This window comes from Erpetoichthys calabaricus, chromosome 4 (genome assembly GCF_900747795.2).
Source record: "Erpetoichthys calabaricus chromosome 4, fErpCal1.3, whole genome shotgun sequence".
Lineage (NCBI taxonomy): Eukaryota > Metazoa > Chordata > Cladistia > Polypteriformes > Polypteridae > Erpetoichthys > Erpetoichthys calabaricus.
In genome coordinates this window covers 206,626,584-206,650,809 of record NC_041397.2, presented here as the reverse complement: position 1 = coordinate 206,650,809, position 24,226 = coordinate 206,626,584, and the positions used below count along the sequence as shown (strand labels likewise).

The 24,226-nt window shown below is 40.1% G+C and overlaps 1 protein-coding gene across 1 annotated transcript in view; it reads left to right on the top strand.

The window, feature by feature from the left end:
• LOC114650543 (HMG box transcription factor BBX) overlaps window positions 1-24,226 on the top strand; it is a 312,812-nt gene that overhangs the window by 157,707 nt on the left and 130,879 nt on the right. Inside the window, 1 exon segment of the mRNA XM_028800239.2 lies at window positions 1,581-1,779. Coding sequence (XP_028656072.1) covers window positions 1,581-1,779 — 199 coding nt within the window.

Here is a 24,226-nt window from a genome sequence, read left to right as displayed (position 1 = left end):
TACCTCGTGTCTTCTCATTAAACTTTTATCTCGCGAATATGTTATTGCAATCCGCAGCGGGAGCGTTTCTATAAACTTAATTTAAACTTACGTTTTACACCGTGCTTTTTTCCCTTATGAAGATGCTTGTATGCTTCACTCGCTCGCTTCTTATTGTTTCGCTCCCTTCTCAATTGTTTAATGAATTTTTTGTTCTTCGCTGTTTGCGGCTCATCCTTCATTTCTCCCTACTGCGTTCTTTTATCTCGCGAATATGTTATTGCAATCCGCAGCGGGAGCGTTTCTATAAACTTAATTGAAACTTACGTTTTACACCGTGCTTTGTTTCCCTTATGAAGATGCTTGTATGCTTCACTCGCTCCCTTTTTATTGTTTCGTTCCCTTCTCAATTGTTTAATGAATTTTTTGTTCTTCGCTGTTTGCGGCTCCTCCTTCATTTCTCCCTACTGTGTTCACAGTCTTTTCACGTGATTACGTGGGAGGCGTGATGACGTGACACTCAACTCCTCCTCCCACGGCCATCGAGCTGCCGTCCATTACAGTATATTGTGAAAAAAGAGGTTCCAGTTATGACCATTACGCGTTGAATTTCGAAATGAAACCTGCCTAACTTTTGTAAGTAAGCTGTAAGGAATCAGCCTGCCAAATTTCAGCCTTCCACCTACACGGGAAGTTGCAGAATTAGTGATGAGTCAGTCAGTCAGTCAGTCAGTCAGTGAGTCAGTGAGGGCTTTGCCTTTTATTAATTAGTATAGATTTAAGAGAGGTGGGATTTAAAGTGACTTATATTTTGTATATATAAGTATATAATGATTATATTGAATTACTTATATCCTGTTGGCTTTTGCCCTTAGCATTCTTAGAAACCATTTTAATTAAAGCCTCTTGATCTGTCACCCAGTGCCACTGTTACTCCTGGTCAAGGTCAAGTATTGATAAGAAAACCAGTATCAGCAAGAGTAGCAGATGTTCTGACTCTGACGTTCCATTTATCAGTAACTTGCAAGGATATCAGAAATGCCCACTAATCTTGTACTCTTTTAACTAATTGTGTATTTAAGAAGTGTAATCAAAATTTGTTTTACAGTCCTGTCTTTCATGTAACTGTGGTGGTTCCATGTGAGTTTCAGGGAAAGTATTCTCACCCTCAAATGGCTCTGTGATTTTACTTTGACACTGGTATTGTGCCACTGTCTGTAGGATGTACCTACTTTAAGGGAATTATCTTTTCTTGTGTAAGATATAATGATATTTCAACCATTTTGTAAGGTTGTATTATATTTTCATAAAGAGTTAAGATCATTTTCATTGATACACGAATGTAGATTAATTTTTTCCCTATTTTATGGTATGATGTTTCTTTACAGCATACTATGGAGAAAACAATGTCAGCCCCACAAGAAAATGAATTAAACAAAGTTACCACTGCAAGTATGCTTGCAGATAATGTTTAGTCAAATTGTTACATGCATCATTTGTGGACTAAGTTGTTACTAAATCAATTAGACATGCTTTGCCTTAGAATGAAGGAATAGCCTAGAATGAATGTGCAATTAATTCTTGAGTGTCTTTTTTTTTAGTATAAGGATGCTTTCATGAAGGCAAATCCTGGATACAAGTGGTGTCCCACGACCAATAAGCCAGTGAAAACCTCATCTCCTACAGTCACGACCAGAAAGAAAGTTTGGACCTTTAGCCCAGACTCATCTAAAGACTTCCCCATTGCAAAAAAAACTGGCAGAGTAGAAGATACACCACAGCTTAATTTTGCCATGGCAGGTAAGTTTATAGTATTTGGATAATACTATTGCTAGCAGTGTAATATGTTCTGATAAACTCTTTTGAATCATGATATTAAATTGTGAATTTGACATTGTCATATCTTCCAAAATCAAGTAAATGTAAACCAAATAAGACCTTACAACAGGGCTTGCTTGTTAATTAATGTGGTTTAAAATATCTTCACAATATATTTCAATAAAACTGATATATATAACAATCACTGCTAGGGTTGGGTCTCAAGAACCTTTTCCAAATTAGAAGCAGTTCAAAATTTCCAAGAACTGGGAAATTAAAATGACATTTGAATTACTGTTCCACTTATTGATTCCTACACATGCATTTTCAGTCAACTGTATAACTGTAATGGCGTGGACTCACACCACGAAGCATCTGAGCTCAAACATTTGCTCTGTAGTAACATTCGGCGATCAGTCACGAACCCCTGTCTTAGAAGTGGCTGTCTACAGCTTTTGACTAAATGAGACATTCGCCTTGCATCAGCTGCTCACAGACACTTTCTGACCAGTGTGAATGAGCACTTCCTGGTGACATAGCTGAGCTTGTACTTTCTCTCTCCCTCTCTCTTGGTCAGACCTCTACCTTCTCAGTGTAATGCTGCACTACGTCATACATCAATGGTGTGTCAATTTGTTTTACTCAGCATGAGAACTATGAATTGCAGCAAACACTAAAAAGTGTGATTATATTTCAGTAGAGAACAATGCAAAATGCAGCAATTGTTTTCAAGATCATTTCTTGTAAAGGAGGCTGTATAACAAACATGTCAAAGCATTTAATACATCACATCATTATTTTAAAAGAATGCACTGCTTTCAAAATCTTGTGGTCTCCCAGTCCAAGTACCTCAGCTAGCTCTAGCACATCACACTCGGGTAACATTATATTACATAACTGGTAACAGTATAAGCAACAATTATTTTAAACTGCAAGACAGCAAATTAGCTTGAATTTAATAAACAATATTTTTCTTAGATCATCGTTCGTGGAGCTGTAGCTCTTCCACTGTTCCTTCACTTTCAGTGCAGGCAAGGATCCCAAGCTGTGACACTCCATTCAGTTCAGCGAAGGAAGGCAAAGATGACTACAGAGAGACCTGAAGAGTGTTACAGAGCAGTCATGGCATTTGTGGTGATAGGGCTACACACTTTTTCAATTGTTGATTCACTGTCATTTAAAAGTATAAAAATTATAATTTGACAATTGTACTTGTAGCCAATTTTAGTGTTATCTTGAATTTTTATGTCCAGCGAGATGACAAAGGCCCTAAATCCAAAGTACACTCCCCTTTCTAGACATGTTTTGTCTAATCATTTGTGGGTTTGTGATATTTAGCTTGAAGAAATGTTATTTTATAATTACTTATTTTATCTTGAATCACCCTGTTTTTGTTTTACTAGTTCAGGTAACCTTTGTTGTAAAACTTTAACTTCAGCTCTTTAAAGAGAATAAAGACAGTTTTTTGTTATTGAAATATTTTGACCATTTTTTTAACCATATTAGAATCGAAACCGAGAATCGATAAGAACCGGAATCAATAAACAGAATCGGAATCAGATTTGGAATCAATAAAATTTAAACAATACCCATCCCTAGTCACTGCAGTCTTCTTTAGCAAAAGGTGAGATAAGGTAAAATAACTATAAACAGAGTGTTTTAATAAATACCTGTCCCTGTAGCAGATGTTTTTTTGCTTTGTTTTGTATCCAGCACTGTCCTAACGTATGAACATGCTGTTTTGATGGACACTAAGATGTCATGGACTTGTTATTCTTGTGGAATACTAACATATCTGCACATTCTAGAAATTGAGATCTTCAGGAAGTTATAATATCTCTCCAGTAGCAGGGAAAGAGAGGCGGGCATGTGGTATATCGCTGCATTTTCTTTTCACTGTTCAAAAAGTGACAATAAGACATATTTTTGTACATTTCTATTTCTTTGTCAATTCTTCTGATTGATTATCCAATAATAATAATAATAATAATAATAATACATTTTATTGAAAAGCACCTTTATAAATATCCAAGGATACTGTACATCAGAAAATACAACAAACAGTAAAACAAAACCATTAAAATTCACAAATTTAACACAAGCTAATATAATGAAATGTTGAAAAGATGGGTTTTAAGTTGAGATTTCAAAACTAGAGAGAGAGAGGCACAGGCATGGAGTTCCAGTGGCAAGGTATTCCACAACTGTGGGCCCACTATACTAAATGTTGCGTCACTCTTAGTGCAGAACTTGCACAATGGGATATTTAAAAGTATAATGTTAGAGTAATGAGTGAATGTGATGCGGTATATACTCGAATATAAGCCGAGTTTTTCAGCACCCAAAATGTGCTGAAAAACATAACCCTTGGCTTATATTCGAGTCAGGTCCCGCTGCCCCCAGGTATACGAACAAGCCAGTTTCCCTTTTGGTTTGTGCACGCTGATGATTTCCGCACGTGTTCAGTCACTCCCTGTGCAGCCAACGAGAGCGCGAGAGAGAGACACACACACACAACGCGAGAGAGACACACACACAACGCGTGCGCGTGAGAGAGAGAGAGAGATACACACACACGAGAGCGAGAGAGATACCATATTGTTTTTGTTGACCCTCTTCTCCACTTACAGAGCTAGTTTACTGTTTTTCTTTGAAATAAATACTCAAAAACATTTAACCTACTGATGCCTCAATTAATGTATGGTAATTTTATTGGTATTTATTTTGATTATTGAAACTTACCAGTAGCTGCTGCATTTCCCACCCTAGGCTTATACTCGAGTCAATAAGTTTTTCCAGTTTTTGTAAGTAAAATTAGGTACCTGGGCTTGTATTCGGGTCGGCTTATACTCGAGTATATACGGTATATGTTTTTAGTAAGGAAAACAGGTAAGGGTGGAAAAGACCATGAAGGCCCTTAAAAATTAAAAGGAGTTTATAGTGAATGCAAAAATAATTAGGGAGCTAGTGTCAAGTACTGATGTAATATGTTACCAGGGTATTAAATGTGTGAGGACCCTTGCTACTGAATTTTTCTCATATTGTAGTTTGTTTAGACTCCAAGCAGAGATACCAAACAGGACCACAATGCTGCGCTTAAGTCACAAGGTGATAAAAGCATGGCTAATGGTCTCGGTTGCAATATCAGAGCTAGGCAATTTGCTTGAAAAGGAAAAAATCTACAGTACCTTAGTGATGATATTGATATGTGATTCAAAACAGAGTGTGGCATCAAGCATGACACATTTTTTTTTACTTGTGTAGGTACAATAAAATCTGGGATTGTCAATGAAAATTGGACCATTTCCCTTAAAATATTTGGGGATGAGATAATTATGGTATTTATCAGTTCAATTATTAGTTATCAATTATCAGTTATCAGTCAACCATTGTTTTACTTCAGCCACATACACAACCAATGCAGGTTGTGGTAGGGTTACTGTGGGTCCTGTATGGAGATAGACCTGAGGTTAGGGGTGTGTGATATATATTGTCTACAATAATATCTTGTTTTAACAATGTGCAAGCTGTCATTATTGAGCGTATCACTCACTTTTTAAAAACTATCAAAATCATGCCTTAAGAGTGCACACTGTGTCTTGTAGCATAGTCTTGAGAGAACACATATCTGGGGACAACCTTTTAAAAAGTGAATAGTGCTGAAATCTTTCACTTCAAAGTCTTACACACACAGTGCTTCTAAACCGGGTTCAAGAAGAGAGCATAGATACTGAATAAAAGACTTGATGCTGAGAGAAAATAAAAAGCTAAAATCGCTGTTGTCTGTTTAGATATTCAGTAGCACAAGGTAAATGAAGCTTAATGATTAATTTGTACATTTTAATGAGTGTTGCTATAGAAGAGACATGTTTAAGAAGTGCTTCTGTCTGCTACAATATGTTTTTGTCATTTTTCCTATTGCATCACTATATATCATAACAGTGAACAGTCTAGATAAACATAGTGGTCTATGGCTATACCATGTGTTAAAATGCTACTCTGGCATTCCATGGTTGCAGTTCTAATTACATAGTATTGTTAACTTTCTTTAGTTATTCGTTTAGACGTCCTGTGAGACAGTGAATGCTATGCAGCCTCCTCCATGTTTCTACTGATATTAGTAAGCAGATTTGTTGTTTTAGGTGTGTTAAGTACTGAAATCTGCATCTCCTGTGGCTTGTTGTTATCAATGCTTTTAACTGAGTACTTTTTCCCTCCTTTTGATGGGGTTTGAATCATTTGTTTACGTCATATACATATTTTACAATTCATATTTTCATGAACATGGCGACGGCACGGTGGCGCAGTGGGTAGCGCTGCTGCCTCGCAGTTGGGAGACCTGGGGACCCGGGTTCGCTTCCCGGGTCCTCCCTGCGTGGAGTTTGCATGTTCTCCCCGTGTCTGCGTGGGTTTCCTCCGGGCGCTCTGGTTTCCTCCCACAGTCCAAAGACATGCAGGTTAGGTGGATTGGCGATTCTAAATTGTCCCTAGTGTGTGCTTGGTGTGTGGGTGTGTGTCCTGCGGTGGGTTGGCACCCTGCCCTGGATTGGTTCCCTGCCTTGTGCCCTGTGTTGGCTGGGATTGGCTCCAGCAGACCCCCGTGACCCTGTGTTCGGATTCAGCGGGTTGGAGAATGGATGGATGGATGGATGAACATGGCAGTTCAGCATCAGAATTTTGCTCTCTTTTTGATCACATTAACAGTTCAGAATCACCTCTCCTACATTGAGCTCAGCCTTAATGAGGGACTGGATTGGTTTAGAAATGTGACACAAGCTGCCTTATTGTTCCCACCACTCATGGTTATCTCCAGATGAATATATTATACTGTATGTCTGGTGCAGCAGGACAGATTAATGAGAGAGCCTTTGTTCTTTGCTGTTCAGAAACATTGTCCCTACTTTGAGCATTACTTTCATGAGACATTGGATAGGTGAAGAAATGTGACACTCAGTGAGCCGTTTAATTGACCTTCCCAGGTTTAAGCAAAATTCACTCATTGTTGTTTCCAAACACCTCTGATGCAGCAAGACTACAAGTAGCTTAGTAGGGTAGACTACTGTGCGTACGCATTGAGAGCACATGCAGTCCACTAATATAGGCATACATTTTCACCGCTCCACAAGTTAAGCTGGTACACTGGTACTGTGAGTGCTGTGCAGAGTGGAGGCAGAACTTCTGCATTTTTCCCAGTTGATTCTGGGGTTGTGTTCTTGCTCTTACTCTGTTCAATGCTTGTATGGACTTTGTGTTGGGCAAGGTCGTGGGGTCCAGCGGCTGTGGGGCATCTGTTGGTGAAGAAAGATTCATGGAACTTGACTTTGCTGATGATGCTGTGATCATCGTGGAGTCAATGGAGGCTCTGATTGGGGCGCTCGAGAGACTGAGTGAGGAGTTTGAGTGTCTGAACTTGCGAGTGTCCTGGATAAAAACCAAGATCCAGGCCTTTAGTGACTTCTTGGGCACAGCCATCAGCAGTGTGTCTGTTTGAGGAGAGAGTGTCGACCTTGTCGAGAGGTTTACTTACCTTGGCAGTGTCATTCATGTCTCTGGTGACTCTTCATATGAAGTCAGTAGATGGATTGGGAGAGCTTGGGGGGTGATTAGGTCGCTGGAAAGGGGTGTGTTGCGCTCCCGATATTTATGCAAAAGGACGAAGGTCCCAGTCTTTTAGAGTCCTGGTGCTTCCTGTCTTACTATATAGTTGCGAGACATAGACGCTATCCAGTGACCTGAGACGAAGACTGGACTCCTTTGTTACTGCGTCTCTCCGGAAAATCCTTGGGTACCGTTGGTTAGACTTTGTGTTGAATGAGTGGTTGCTCATGGAGTCCCAAATGAGGCACATTACCTGCATTGTGAAGGAGCGTCAGTTACGGCATTACAGCCATGTGGCACGTTTCCCCGAGGGTGATCCAGCTCGTAAGATCCTCATTGCTAGGACCTGAGTGGCTGGACCAGGCCAAGTGGTTGCCCACGTAACACCTGGCTACAGCAGATAGAGGGTCATTTCCAGAGAGTGGGACTGGACTGTGTGTCTGCCCGGGGGGTAGCCAACTGGGATCCGGAGTTGTTTCATCGTGTAGTGGGTGCGGCAACGCACTGTACCAGTGCATGCTCCCCGACTTGACTTGACAAGTTAAGGTAGCATAGCTAGTTAAAAATGAGTGGACAGACAGCGCCAGGAGACAAAGTACAGACACCACCAGCCTTGCAATCTCTGTTCTTAGATTTAATTGCGATGCATGGATTATCCTCCCTTGCATGGAGGTGGTTTGGCTTTGAAAAGATGCTTGTTGCTCAAAAGACAGCAATCTGCAAACTGTGTTGGAAATCAGGTGCCATTAAAGACAGCTTGACAACTAACTTTTTTCACCATCAGCAAACTAACCACCGCACAGATTATAAATAATATGAAAAGCTTCGGATGTCAGCTGTCCACAACACTCAACCAAAAAATGTGATATTTTTTTACCTCATAGTCTATAGTGGTGGGCAAGAAAATTTATATCTTCATGCTTTCGTGGAGAAATTAAATATTGAATATATAAATTTAAAGTTGCCAATAAGTAATCAATGCTGGGCAGTGACAAAGGATGTGAAAAAAGTCCATTGAAAAAAGAAAAAAAAATCTTACCTAACTCATGTTGTATAATCCACACGTCTGATATCCATTTATATGATTAAAATGTGCAAATTCTGTGCATTCTTTGTTAACATGTTATTAACAGTTACTTTCTGCCTTTCTGAAAACAGTCACATTTAATGAAAACATGAAAGAAAATCATTCCCAAAATGCTCTGTGTTTAGGCAGATCTTCAATTCAGAAGAGTAATCAGTGAAAAATAATTAGCAGGTTTAATACTAGAATCTTTGAAGCCTACAGAAAAAATTATAATCCTGGGCCACCTTAAATTCCTTTGCATCGCTTCTCATCAGCGTCTTTTGTTTTGTAAATGTGTCAATCAGCACAAGCAGCCTGCTATCCCAGCCCCCCCACTCGACGGAGCTCAACTCTGGCAAAAAGTTCTCATAGCTCAAGGCTCCTTATCTGCGTGTGAGGTGCCTGGAGATGTATAGGGTAAATAGTACAGTATATTGTTATTTGGAACACTAGGGGGCTCTGCCCCCTGCTCGCTTCGCTCGCCAACCCCTGTGCGGGCCCTACGCGCTAGTCAATTCCTTGATCTGCCGCTTGTGATGAATCGTGCCGTGCTTTTGCATAAACACGAACATCAACTCTGTCTTTGATATCTCCGTCTTTCAAAACTATTATCGCTTAAAATTCATCACATGTTGGTTTATTATATACAGTTTGCGAGTGTGATCTTTTGGATTCATATAATAATCCAAGAAAACTTTTTTGGCTGTGTTTTTCAGATAAATTTTGTGTAAAGTGCGATACTTTTGGACATACGGATTTGTATCCATTATTGGCTCTAGAATTTCTAATATGTCCGATCGTTTAACTCTTTTGATTCTATGCTACATTGCTTCTCCGTGATCATAAATATAAACCTGACTGAATTGTGGTTTCCTTGAAATTAAACTTGTAGTAGCTTTAAATGTTGCGTAACCACAGATTCTCACAGCGTATGGTCCAGAATCGTGTAAATCTACGTTTTGAGCATTGAATGATGCAAACGTGAATTGATTATTGTAGATTTGGATATTTTCCTTTAGTGTTTTCTGGATTTCACTTTCACCAAATAACAAATCTACTTTTTCCTAATGGCACCATGAATTAGACAATCTACAAGTCTCCAACTTAAACTTTAAAGCCGAACAATATCTATATACTTCTGTCATATCACCTATGTCTATATATTCGATGTCTATTCACTGTTCCATTATTTTGAGTAATAATTACCGTTTGTTAGCACTAATGCAATCTTTACTATCAGTTTTTTGAGACTTTCGAATTTTAGTACTTTCATAATCTCTAACCTGCTTTGCATGTGTATCACGCCAACGTTTTTGAACTTCTTTACGACGTTCTACTTTGTCTGCTACTCTTCAGTTTTTTGAGACTTTCGAATTTTAGTACTTTCATAATCTCTAACCTGCTTTGCATGTGTATCACGCCAACGTTTTTGAACTTCTTTACGACGTTCTACTTTGTCTACTACTCTCTGTTTCCAGTTCCACTTGTTCAGGGCTGATTATAACTTTCCTTATTTTCTGAATTTGCACTTAGATTATTATTGTTCTTTTTTGAATTCTTTTCTCTCCAATGCTTTTGGGCCTCTTTTCGACGCGCTGCCCTTTCTTCTTCGCTTAGTCATTGACTTTTCTTCTAGAACATATAAAATTATTGTCCAGAAAAAGACTACATCGAAGGAAACAAATATATTGTATGTCTTGTATTAATATAAGGAAAACATAAAAATTTATAAGAGCTGAGAGCACATGAACTGTGTATGACAATAGCATTCACACAAATGAGAGGTGAGTGGACGGTGGGCGTGGTTAAATCTGTTGGCACAAAGTCTAGTCTCGTGGGACTTGAAATTATCTCTCTGAAAATGTCTCATCTCATCCCAGTATTTTTTATATAATAGAGAGACATGCATTTTATGTGTGTTCCATGTCTACAAAGATCTGGGTAAGTGTAGGATGAAAGGAAATGTGAGGCAAGAAATGCTGAACACATTCCTAAAGCAGAAACGTTTTCCATGTTATACTAATAATGACATGAAGTGTATAATGTATGAAGACTTTAGTCCAAATATTAAATAAACATGTGCGCTTTTATTCAAGAATATAACCAAAGTAAAAAAAAAAAAAAATCATTCAATTTATATGTTGCTGTCAATGAGTTACAAACCCAAGTTGAAATTTCAATTGACAGAAAGTTCATATGTATTCTTGGATGGTGTAGAGGTAAGAACTGCTGCCATATAACCAAAAGGTTGCGGGTTCAAGTCCTGGTGCTCAGCATTTTGAGTTGTGAGCTGCTATTATTATTATGACTATAATAAAAACTATCTTTGATTTGAGTCTGTAACACCCAGTGTAAATTTTGGCTACATGTAAAAGTTAGCACTTTTTTTTATTATTTAGTTTTATTCTCTCAGTGATATTCACGTGGTACAACGAACTTGCCTGTCCCTATTTGAGTTGATGCCTATTATCTCCATTCATTTCACAAGATCAGTGATGACCACAGTTGGTGCTGTGGCCGATGCCTGCTCAGAACTATTTGTTGTACCGGCAATCAAAGATATGATGTCCCGTAACCGCTATCAGACTGGACAAAGGCAGAACCGTAACAACAGACAGCTTCTTCACAGAGCTTTCGCTGGTTAGTAGACTGCTGCATCGCAACACAACTTTTCTTGGCACCATACAGTGCATCCGGAAAGTATTCATAGCGCATCACTTTTTCCACATTTTGTTATGTTACAGCCTTATTCCAAAATGGATTAAATTCATTTTTTTCCTCAGAATTCTACATACAACACCCCATAATGACAACGTGAAAAAAGTTTACTTGAGATTTTTGCAAATTTATTAAATATAAAAAAATTGAGAAAGCACATGTACATAAGTATTCACAGCCTTTGCCATGAAGCTCAAAATTGAGCTCAGGTGCATCCTGCTTCCCCTGATCATCCTTGAGATGTTTCTGCAGCTTAATTGGAGTCCACCTGTGGTAAATTCAGTTGATTGGACATGATTTGGAAAGGCACACACCTGTCTATATAAGGTCTTACAGTTGACAGTTCATGTCAGAGCACAAACCAAGCATGAAGTCAAAGGAATTGTCTTGAGGCACAAATCTGGGGAAGGTTACAGAAAAATTTCTGCTGCTTTGAAGGTCCCAATGAGCACAGTGGCCTCCATCATCCGTAAGTGGAAAAAGTTTGAAACCACCAGGACTCTTCCTAGAGCTGGCCGGCCATCTAAACTGAGCGATCGGGGAAGAAGGGCCTTAGTCAGGGAGGTGACCAAGAACCCGATGGTCACTCTGTCAGAGCTCCAGAGGTCCTCTGTGGAGAGAGGAGAACCTTCCAGAAGGACAACCATCTCTGCAGCAATCCACCAATCAGACCTGTATGGTAGAGTGGCCAGACGGAAGCCACTCCTTAGTAAAAGGCACATGGCAGCCCACCTGGAGTTTGCCAAAAGGCACCTGAAGGACTCTCAGACCATGAGAAAGAAAATTCTCTGGTCTGATGAGAGAAAGTTTGAACTCTTTGGTGTGAATGCCAGGCGTCACTTTTGCAGGAAACCAGGCACCGCTCATCACCAGGCCAATACCATCCCTACAGTGAAGCATGGTGGTGGCAGCATCATGCTGTGGGGATGTTTTTCAGCGTCAGGAACTGGGAGACTTGTCAGGATAAAGGGAAAGATGACTGCAGCAATGTACAGAGACATCCTGGATGAAAACCTGCTCCAGAGCGCTCTTGACCTCAGACTGGGGCAACGGTTCATCTTTCAGCAGGACAACAACCCTAAGCACACAGCCAAGATATCAAAGGAGTGGCTTCAGGACAACTCTGTGAATGTCCTTGAGTGGCCCAGCCAGAGCCCAGACTTGAATCCGATTGAACATCTCTGGACAGATCTTAAAATGGCTGTGCACCGACGCTTTCCATCCAACCTGATGGAGCTTGAGAGGTGCTGCAAAGATGAATGGGCAAAACTGGCCAAGGATAGGTGTGCCAAGCTTGTGGCATCATATTCAAAAAGACTTGAGGCTGTAGTTGCTGCCAAAGGTGCATCGACAAAGTATTGAGCAAAGACTGTGAATACTTATGTACATGTGATTTCTCAGTTTTTTTTATTTTTAATAAATTTACAAAAACCTCAAGTAAACTTTTTTCACGTTGTCATTATGAGGTGTTGTGTGTAGAATTCTGAGGGAAAAAAATGAATTTATTCCATTTTGGAATAAGGCTGTAAGATAACAAAATGTGGAAAAAGTGATGCGCTGTGAATACTTTCCGGATGCACTGTAAGTAAAATGGGACTTCCACCTGCAGCTAAAGTCACTACAGTACGCGAACAACTCACCACACTAGTGTTTAGATCTGGAGGTGCCATGCTGACGGTGTATGCACCCAAAAAGAATAAGCCTTTGATTTCAGTCTGTAATAACTGGGGTAAAGTTTTGCAGCCTGAAAAAAATATCGCTGAAGAGATATAAGCAGACATATAAATGCTGGTGAATCATGTCTTCTTGGTATCTTGTTGTCACTTGAATTTTTTGTTATTCAGTTTTACTCTTGAATAAAAGCACACTTGTTTGGTTATACATTTGTGAAAGTGTTTATTTTATATTCCAGTAACCACTTGAATGAGATCAAATCTGCCTCTGCCTTTCTCGCACATGCACACACACATTCATATATGAAAATGTCACTATTTGAAAACGGTATGCTATTTGAGTTGTCATTTGAACATTTTTTTTTCAGTCTTGCCTGTACACTGCGTTATAGTGCATGGTACTGAAAATGCAAACAGACTTCTTCTTTTTGGGCGCATACACCATCATCATGGCAATGCCAGATCTAAACACCAGAGTGGCAAATTGCTCGTGTACTAAAGAGATTATAGCAGCAGGTGTAAGTTCCCATTGCACTTTATACCAAGCAGAGTTATGTTGCAGTTCAGCAGTCTGTTAGCCAGAGAAAGCGCTGTGAAGAAGCTGTCTGTTGTTACAGTTCTGCCTTTGTCCATCTGATAGCGGTCATGGGACATCATATCTTTGATTGCTGGTACAAGAATTAATTCTGACTAACCGTACTAACTGTGGTCATCACTGCTCTTGTGAAAAGAATGGAGATAAACAGCAGAGAGGGAGAGGCAAGTTCATTGTACCACGTGAATGTCACTGACAGAATAAAACTGAATAATAAAAAAAAAGCGCTAACTTTTACAAGTACCCAAAATTTACACCGGGTGTTAATGACTCAAATCAAATGTATGTTTTATTATATTATATTTATAATATTATATTATAGCAGAATGGTGGCACGCATGGTCGTAGCGACTCACAGCTCTCCTTTTCAGTGCTCTTTTTTTGTTGTTTTTGTACTTTTTTCTTGCTTGTTTGTGCACGATTGGTTCGGCGAACATCCGCTACACCCGTCAGAACCTTATAGACATCGGTGTCCAGTGCCAAATATCTGTTTTGAGTGTTTTTCATCACACAAACAACATCCCAGACAACATAGCGAGACCAGCAGGCTCTCCGTGGATTGTTGTTGGGTCTAGGAGACGGTGCAGACGGAGGAGGGAAAGGAAGCAGAAGCGGGGCCACAGATCTGGCGTTATGCTAAGGCTAAAGAAACAACCACACAAGCCACCTCTACCGAGCCTGTATCTCACCAATGCCAGATCCCTGGTGCATAAAATGGATGACTTGGAATTACAACTCACTGGAAATTGTTATGTTCGTGACTGCTGTGTTTTGATTATCACTGAAACCTGGCTTCACCCAGGGATACCTGATGCTAGCATGCAGCTAGCAGGTCGCACTCTGCTCCGCTGGGACAGGACAAAGGAATCCGTTAAGAGCAGGGGATGGGGGCTCTGTATTTACGTGCATGAGAACTGGTGCAACAATGGGACAATTATAGACCAACACTGTTCCCCTGACCATCGGGTACATGTCTAAGATGCCGGCCTTTTTTTCTACCAAGAGAGCTAAAAGTAGTAATTGTCATGGCTGTGTGCATTCCACCTGACGCCAATGTAAACACAGCACTCTCTCTCCTGCTGAATACTATTAACAAACAGCAGCGAGCCCACCCTGATGGTGCTCATATAATTGCAGGAGACTTTAACAAGGCCAACTTGAAGACTGCACTCCCGAAATTTTAGCAGCATGTTAAGTGTTCTACTAGAGGGGAGAACACTCTGGACCATGTTTACTCCAACATCAAGCATGCGTACAGAGCTGTACCCGAACCCGAACAGTCCAACCATCTTTCTCTCCTGCTTTCCCCAGCCTACACCCCTTTCAGATGCAGTGCCAGGCCCACCATAAAGACTGTTACAACCTGGCCTGAAAATGCACTCTCCAAACTACGGGACTGCTTCAAATAGACGGACTGGGACATATTTGAACACCAAGAGCTGGAAACATTCACAGGAACTGTACTGGACAATATCAGGTTCTGCATCGGAAATGTGTTTGTGGACAAAAACATTTGGGTTTTCCCAAACCAGAAACCCTGAATGACCAGCCAGGTCCGTACACTCCTCAGAGCCCGCGACGCTGCCTTCAGGTCAAGTGACAGAGCTCTGTACAGGTGTGCCCGAGCCACTCTGAAAATTGGAATTAAAAAAGCCCAGACGGACCATAAGAGGAGCATAGAGTCCCACCTGTCCAGCCACAATACACGGGAGGTGTGGCAGGGAATACAAAACATCACAAACTACAGAGGCTGTGATGCAACAACAGGAGATCTGAGTGCACAGCTAACAGAGGAGCTAAACCGCTTCGTTGCTCACTTTGAATCATCACAACAGCAGCACTCACCTGTTCAGCGCTGCTCCCACCCTCACCGGGTTCCTGCAGTACTCCACTCACTGTAAAGGGGCACAATGTCAGACAGGTGCTCCTGGCAGTGAACCCCAGGAAGGCTGCCAGCCCAGATGGAGAGCCTGGTAGTGTGCTCAGAGCATGTGCCCACCAACTCACCTTTATCTTCACCAAAATCTTCAACCTCTCCCTAGCCCAGGCAGTCATTCCGTCCTGCCTAAAATCAGCCACAATCATTCCAGTGCCGAAGAAGTCTCCCATCACCAGCTTAAATGATTATCACCCTGTGGCCCTCACTCCGATAATCATGAAGTGCTTCGAGAGACTGGTTCTCTAGCACATCAAGGACTATCTCCCCCAAGATTTCGATCCCTACCAATTCGCATACCATGCGAACAGATCCACAGAAGATGCCATCGCCGTAGCTCTCCACTCTGTGCTGAGCCATCTAGAGCAGCAGCAGAGCTACGTCCAGATGCTCTTTGTGGATTACAGCTCAGCTTTTAATACAATCATTCCTGACATTCTCATCACCAAACTGGTCACTCTTGGCCTCCCCCCTCTCACATGTGTTTGGATAAAAGACTTTCTTACCAACCAGCTCCAGACTGTGAGACTCGGCCCCCACCACTCCTCCATTCACACACTGAACACCGGTACCCCACAAGGCTGTGTGCTGACCCCCCTTCTGTACTGTCTCTACACCCACGACTGCAGTCCGGCCCATAACAACAACCTCATCGTCAAGTTTGCTGACGACACCACAGTGGTCAGACTCATCTCAAAGGGAGACGAGGCAGCTTACAGAGAGGCGGTCCTGAAGTTGGCAGCCTGGTGTTCAAAGACCAATCTGGCTCTGAACACCAGGAAAACCAAGGAGATCATTGTCGACTTCAGGATGAACAGCACCAACTTAGCCCCCCTTTACATCAACGGCGAGTGTGTGGAGAGGGTCCATACCTTCCGGTTTCTCAGCGTCCTTATCTCCACTGACATCTCCTGGACAGACAACATCACAGCAGTCATCAAGAAGGCTCATCAGTGGTTACACTTCCTGAGGGTCCTCAGAAAGCACAACCTGGACTCCAACATGCTACTGACCTTCTACCGCTCGTCCATCGAGAGCCTGCTGACGTACTGTATCACAGTATGGTACGGCAGCTGCACCATGGCAGACAGGGAGAGGCTTCAGAGACTTAGTAAAGGCAGCACAGAAGATCATCGGCTGCCCTCTCCCTTCCCTTATGGACATTTACACCTTCCGCTGACTCAGCAGAGCAAAAAACATCATCAAGGACAGCTCCCACCCTGGCTCTGATCTGTTTGACCTGTTGCCTTCAGGGAGGTGATACAGGTGTATCACAACAAGGACAAACAGACTCAAGAACAGTTTTTTCCCAAAAGCCATAACCATTCTAAACTCACACATGCACTGACTACACAGTCTAACCCCTCAACCCCTGGACTTCCTTCTATCCATCAACTGTGCAATATCCAATATCTTAATGGTACTGATAATAACTGTGCAGTATCTGTATACTGTACAATATCATTACTCTCAGGGTCCAACATCCACTACTAACTGCACATGATCATCATTATTGTGCAATATTTAAATTATGTGCAATAACCCAATAGTGCAATAGTTATTTATTCTTTCCAGTATTTAAATAATGTGCAATAACCCAATATTGCAATAGTTATTGTTTTTTCCATATGTATGTAGCGTCACAGAACTATTTTGCAACTTCTTTGCAACTTTTTGCACCATTTGTTTGTTTATTTACTTGTTGTGTTCCTGATATATGTCTGCACTGAAGGAGCTGCTTTTAATCTCATTGTACATGTGTATAGTGACAATAAAATTCATTCTATTCTAATAATAATAATAATAATAGCAGCTCACTACTCAAAAAACAGAGCACCGGGACTCGAACCAGCAACCTATTGGTTATAAGGCAGCAGTTCTTACCTCTGCACCATCCAAGAATATGTGTTAACTTTCTGTTTGAGCTTTTTATTTGAGCTTGGGTTTGTAACTCATTGACAGCAACATGTAAATTGAATGTTTTTTTTTTTTACTTTGGTTATATTCTTGAATAAAAGCGCATGTGTTTATTTGATATTTGGACTAAAGTCTTCATACATTATACACTTCATATCATTATTTGTATACCATGGAAAAAGTTTCTGCTTTAGGTATGTGTTCAGCATTTCTTGCCTTGCATTTCCTTTCATCCTACAACCTAGATCTTTGTAGACACGGAATACTCATGAAATGCATGTGTTCCAAACAATAATAGACTGTATTATTTACTCTATACAACTCCAGGCACCTCACACACAGAAAAGGAGCGATGAGCTGGGAGAACTTTTTGCCCAAGTTGAGCTCCATTGAAGGTTGGGCGGGGTCAAATTGGATATCAGGCTTCTTGTGCTAATTGACACATTTACAAAACAAAAGATGCTGATGAGGATAGGTGTGAAGGAATTTAAGGTAACCCAGAATTACGAGTTTTTTCATAGGCTTCAGGGAATCTAGTGTTAAGGAGCTAACTGACAGTGTTCTGGGATTATGCTGACAATGTTGGATGCTTTTTGTATAAAAATCAGTTTTGGCATTGTATAGTACCAGTTTATACAGAACACCTTATAGGAAGTCACATGAATAGCTTAGTAAGTGTTTTTCTTACTAAGGCTTTCATATGGCGTAGCTCAAGGGAAAACCATGGAGCAGAATGTGTAAATGCCACAGTGCAAAGTTTTAATTGGGACAAGATGATCCATACTGGTTGTAAGAAAGTAATTATAATGAAAAACAAGAATAACAGGTGAGATACTAGAGATGGAGAGACACCAGCTGGAGGCTGACACTGCATCACTGTATTAATTAGAGCAGTGGAGCTGATGTTTTTAGAATTCCTGAAGGTGATATTATAAGGTGAGCACTGTCTATGTAACTCACCAGAGGTTGGTAGATTAAACAGAACATCCATGTGGTCAGAAATAAAAAGATCAATGCCAAGTAAATTTGCTAGAGTAACACCAGCAATTCACAGAAGTTTAATTGTGTGCCCTTTAGCAAGAGTGGGTAAATTTAAAAAATGGGCTAGGTCAAGACACTGAAGTAAATTAGGAAAATCAGCCACACATAAGAGTTAGTAGAGTCAACATGTATATTAAAATCACCAAGCAGCAACACAGCAGGATACAAAACATAGAGAGGTGAGCAACTCAGTGAGTTCTGACAAAAAGATAGGCAGAAAACATACAAGCAGGAATCAGACCATTTAGACCACAGGGAAAGACCGTTGACTACTGCAGTCAAGCAGCCAAATATGTTTTAATTAAAGTCATCATTAGTATATTTTTATATCTAAAATTCAGTTTTCAAAATGTAACTGTGCATATCTGTAGTTCCAATTTTAACTTGACAAAAATACAGATCACCACTTAAATTAATTTTAATTGAATTGAAAGTGCCACAGAAGTCATTTGGACCAGTCTATGAGTTGTATACTGTTAATGTTGAATTATATATACAGTAATCCCTCCTCCATCGCGGGGGTTGCGTTCCAGACCCCCCCGCGAAAGGTGAAAATCCGCGAAGTAGAAACCATATGTTTATATGGTTATTTTTATATTGTCATGCTTGGGTCACAGATTTGCACAGAAACACAGGAGGTTGTAGAGAGCTTTATTCAAACACTGCAAACAAACATTTGTCTCTTTTTCAAAAGTTTAAACTGTGCTCCATGACAAGACAGAGATGACAGTTCCGTCTCACAATTTAAAGAATGCAAACATATCTTCCTCTTCAAAGGAGTGTGCATCATGAGCAGATAATGTCAGAGAGATAGAGAAAAGCAAACAAATCAATAGGGCTGTTTGGCTTTTAAGTATGCGAAGCACCGCGGCACAAAGCAGTTGAAGGCGGCAGCTCACACCCCCTCCGTCAGGAGCAGGGAGAGAGAGAGAGAGAGAGACAGATAAAAACAAACAACCAAAAATCAATACATGCCCTTCGTGCTTTTAAGTATGCGAAGCACCGTGCAGCATGTCGCTTCACGAAGCAGCTGCACAGAAGGTAGCAAAGTGAAGATAATCTTTCAGCATTTTTTGATGAGCATCCGTATCGTCTAGGTGTGCGAACAGCCACCCTGCTCAATCCCCCTACGTCAGGATCAGAGAAAGTCAGCGCAAGAGAGAGAGAGAGAAAAGTAAGTTGGGTAGCTTCTCAGCCATCTGCCAATAGCGTCCCTTGTATGAAATCAACTGGGAAAACCAACTGAGGAAGCATGTACCAGAAATTAAAAGACCCATTGTCCGCAGAAATCCGCGAACCAGCAAAAAATCTGCGATATATATTTAAATATGCTTACATATAAAATCCGCGATAGAGTGAAGCCGCGAAAGGCGAAGCGCGATACAGCGAGGGATTACTGTGTATATATATATATATATATATATATATATATATATATATATATATATATATATATATATATACTAATAAAAGGCAAAGCCCTCACTGACTGACTCACTCACTGACTCACTCACTCACTCACTCACTCACTCACTCATCACTAATTCTCCAACTTCTCGTGTAGGTGGAAGGCTGAAATTTGGCAGGCTCATTCCTTACAGCTTACTTACAAAAGTTAGGCAGGTTTCATTTCGAAATTCAAAGCGTAACGGTCATAACTGGAATCTCTTTTTTGTCCATATACAGTAATGGACTGCAGCTCGCTGGCCGTGGGAGGCGGGGTTGCGTATCGCGTCATCACGCCTCCCACATAATCACGTGAACTGACTGTGAAGGAGAAAGGACGGCCTTATATGGCGTTCGTTTATAAAACAGCGGACAGGCTGTGTAAAGGAAGCTTCACAAAAAAACAGATCCTTAACAAATTGTTATTGGTATATTTTCCCTCAATTTAAAAAGGTTTTCTTTTCTTCTTAATAAAAATTTAAAGCAGTACTTCGCCGGTGCAAAGCGCGGGGATTTGAGCGACTGCCGCATACAGACATATTCATGAGTGCAGGTACTTCGGAAAGAAAGCACCGTGTAAACCTAAAGTTTAAATTAAGTTCATAGACCTACAAAAGGTTGCCATTGATTTCAGGCAAGATTGCTTTTCTCCTGTACAACTATACGTTGCATTCTCAAGAGTGTGCTTGCACGGCTTGGTCATATTACAGTTCGCCCCTCCTGTTGTAATATGACCAAGTTGTGCGCTGAGCTTACTCTTGAGCATGCAACGTATAGTTGGCCATGTGACAAGCAAATCAAGAACAGCAAGACCGCGCCAGCTGCGGAGCTCAGCTCGGAGCGAAATGAAGTGAATGAAATGAGGTGAATGGGAGGGGAGATGATCACGTGACTCCAACACCCGCCTTAACTCTCCATCCCTCCACAAACACACAAACACAGTCTCTCGGATCCCAACTCTCCTTTATATATATATATAGATAAATGTGTGTATGTATGTGTGAATATATATATATGTATGTGTATGTATGTATGTATGTGTATATGTATATATGTATGTGTGTGTGTATGTATGTGTGTATATGTATGTGTATATATATGTTGTTATGTGTGTATATATATATATATATGTATATATATGAGGATGTGTATATGTAGATCTGTGTATATGTGTATATGTAGATATATATGTATATGTAGATATGTGTATATGTAGATATGTATATATATTTATATATGTTTATGTATATATATATGTTTACATAACCTCTTTAACACACTACTTCTCCGCGGGTATTTTGCTAGTATATATATATATATATATATATATATATATATATATATATATATATATAATAATTTAAAAAAACTATATATTATAATATATATATATATATATTATAATTAAAAAAAACTTGAGACAAAACGAGACTAATCCTGCAACGAGATGTGACTTTTGTCATGAGATTCTTTCAAGTCACGCCCTACTTGCAACTATTTTCAAACAAGACCACGGTGATCAGGTGCATTCCAACACTTAACCTGGACAGACACCAATCCATTAAAGGGCTTACTTAAGAACACACACACTTAACCGAAAATCCAATTTAGAGTCACCCATTCATCTAAATATGGCAGTGAGAAACGATGAAGTCAAATGAATTAATGTGAAAATTGTTGATTGGTTACACGGAAAATTGGTTAAATGCGTATCAATAGACTATGCTGAAGCATTTGGTGGTGATCGTGCAGAAGATGAAAACATCAATTTACAAAATCCCATAGAATATCAATAAGCTTTAACACCGTCTGGTCTTCCACTGGCTGAATTACTGTTGAAAGAAGGATCGTAATGTTATTGCGTAATTTATGCATGAGTGATTGACTATGCAATGGTACAAGATTAGTTGTATTAAAGAATGTACTGTAGTACATATTCCGTGATTAACATTAGACACAAAAGGAGATCTTGATATGCCATTCGTATGAAAACATTTACAGTTTCCCGTGAGAAAAGCTTTTGCTATGACAATTAACAAATCACAGGGACAAACATTTGAAAAAGCTGATTTATTTATTAGAGAGAAAGAAACGATATTCACTCACGGGCAGTTATACATTGCGTTGTCACAGTGTAAATCCAAAAAAGGAATCAAAATTCAATGCCATCTTAAAGAAAAGTTAATTCCAAATATTGTTTTAACTGAAGTTTTAAAGTAAATGTAAAAATAATGCATATGTAACAATTCCTATGAAAATAACAATCTGTTTAAGTTGTATATCCGGTTAACCAAACCCAGGGGTTGGCGAGCGAAGTGGGAAGGGGGCAGAGCCCCTTAGTGTGTGTGTTTGTATATATATACTGTATAATCTTGTATCATTATAGCTGTTAGGCTAGTGATTTGTGCCGGCAAACAGAATGTTGCCATTTTGAATCCCGTAAAACACCAGGGGCCTCATGTATAACGCCGTGCGTAGAATTCACACTATAACATGGTGTACGGACAAAAGCGGAAATGTGCTTACACACAAAAAAATGCAGATGCATGAATCTGTGCGAACGCCACCTTCCACGTTCTTCCGCTACATAAATTCTGGTCAGCGTGAAAAGTAACGCACATGCATGTGTCTACTGTCCCTCCCCGACTCCTCCCAGAATTACGCCTCTTTGAATATGCAAATCAATATAAATAGCGCTTAAGCTCAGCCTTCTGTGAAAAGACAATGGCAAAAGCACAGGGGAAAATAAAAGAATTTCAGTGAATACCAAGTGGAGGCAAGGAAAAACTTAATATTTGTTGGTCTAAACAGTGACATAATAACAAAAGGAAGTTGATCGAGTGACACAGAGTGTCGGAGAAACTTGAAAGTTCAAGTTCACAAAGTCGCACAGTGCCCGAAATAAAAAAAAGAAGCGGTCAGATATCAAAGTCGCTGTGAAAAGGCGAGTCGTATCCCACCGTCTGAGTGTTATATGAAAGCTTATTATACAGAGGAAAAAAAAAGCAGCACACAGTGGGGAAAAAGGCACGAAATGTCAGCTTTAATCTCGAAATTTTAACTTTAATCACGTAGTTTATTTTGTCATTAAACTAGAACATCATAAACTTCATCTTAAAATCGTTTAATTTACTAGTTTCTCAAATCCCATCGTAACTAAAGTAGCACGTTAAATGCTTTGTTTTGTATTTGATCTTCTATGTGCTCAATGTGCACTACCTGCTTCTTAAACGTGCTTTCTCTTCCTCCGACAGTACACAGAATCCATTACATTCGTAATATTACAGTTCTCTGAATAATTAAAATACTGAGATGTATACGTGATATAATTTTCATGATGATAGGCGTTAATGCATGTTATTAAACATGGGAACACGGTGGCGCAGTGATAGTGACGAGCAGGCGCCTTGTCCACAGATTGTTCCTGCCTCCCGCAAGATGTTTGCTGTGCCGTGCATGACCATCGATGAAATAATTTATTGCAGCAGTACTGTCTCTTTTAAACGTACTAACCCCCAATTCCTGTCCTTCCGTTTCTTTCTCTAAGTAACCAATCACGACACAATCAGCTCTGTAATAGATGTTAAGCCATCTGTAAGCTTAGAACGCCGATTCTTCAGAACTTTTAAGGAACATTGAAATATCTTCGTAGTACATGTTTAATTATTCTATCCATCTGTCTTTCCGCAGTGTTGCACCAGCCCCACCAAGACTACAGCGTGAGGCAGGAATAATCGGGGCACCATCTCATCTCTAGCGCTGCAACGCCGTATCCTCACATGTTTAATTATTAACAATATTGATTATTTAAATGACGTTAACATGTTATCTGTATAGTGTAATAAACATATTTTGCTGCATTTCATCTTAAAAATGATATCGTCATCATATGTAAATGCGCTCTTTGTAAAGTGGCGCAGGTTGTGCAATATTTAACAGTATCTTAAGTTTACAGTGAGGTAATTGTACTTGTAAGTACAAACAGTTCTATAAGGAGCACTTGATGGATTGATTGAGTGCGTTTAGAGTTCTTGGGCTGAAACTGTTTTCTGAACCGCGAGGTCCATACAAGAAAGGCTCTGAAGCGTTTGTCGGATGAGAGCAGTTCAAATAGCGAATGGCTGAGGCAGCGTGTGCTTGATTCTGTACATTAATAATTCTCTTTCCGATCAGCTGCTCTGAGTGGTACAGTGAGAGTAATATGGAAAATGATGATCCGCTGTGGCAACCCCTAATGGGAGCAGCTGAAAGTAGAAGAAGGTGCAGTGAGAGTAACAATGCTAAAGCAGCTATGGAATTTGGAATAGTTTGGCCATTCCGTGGACCATTATATTGTTACAGGTTAATTACAATCAGATGCCTTAAACTAATAAACAATATGCGGTTAATTTCAGTGTATTTATAAAGCCGTGTCAGGGATGTGGATCTGAAAAAGAAAG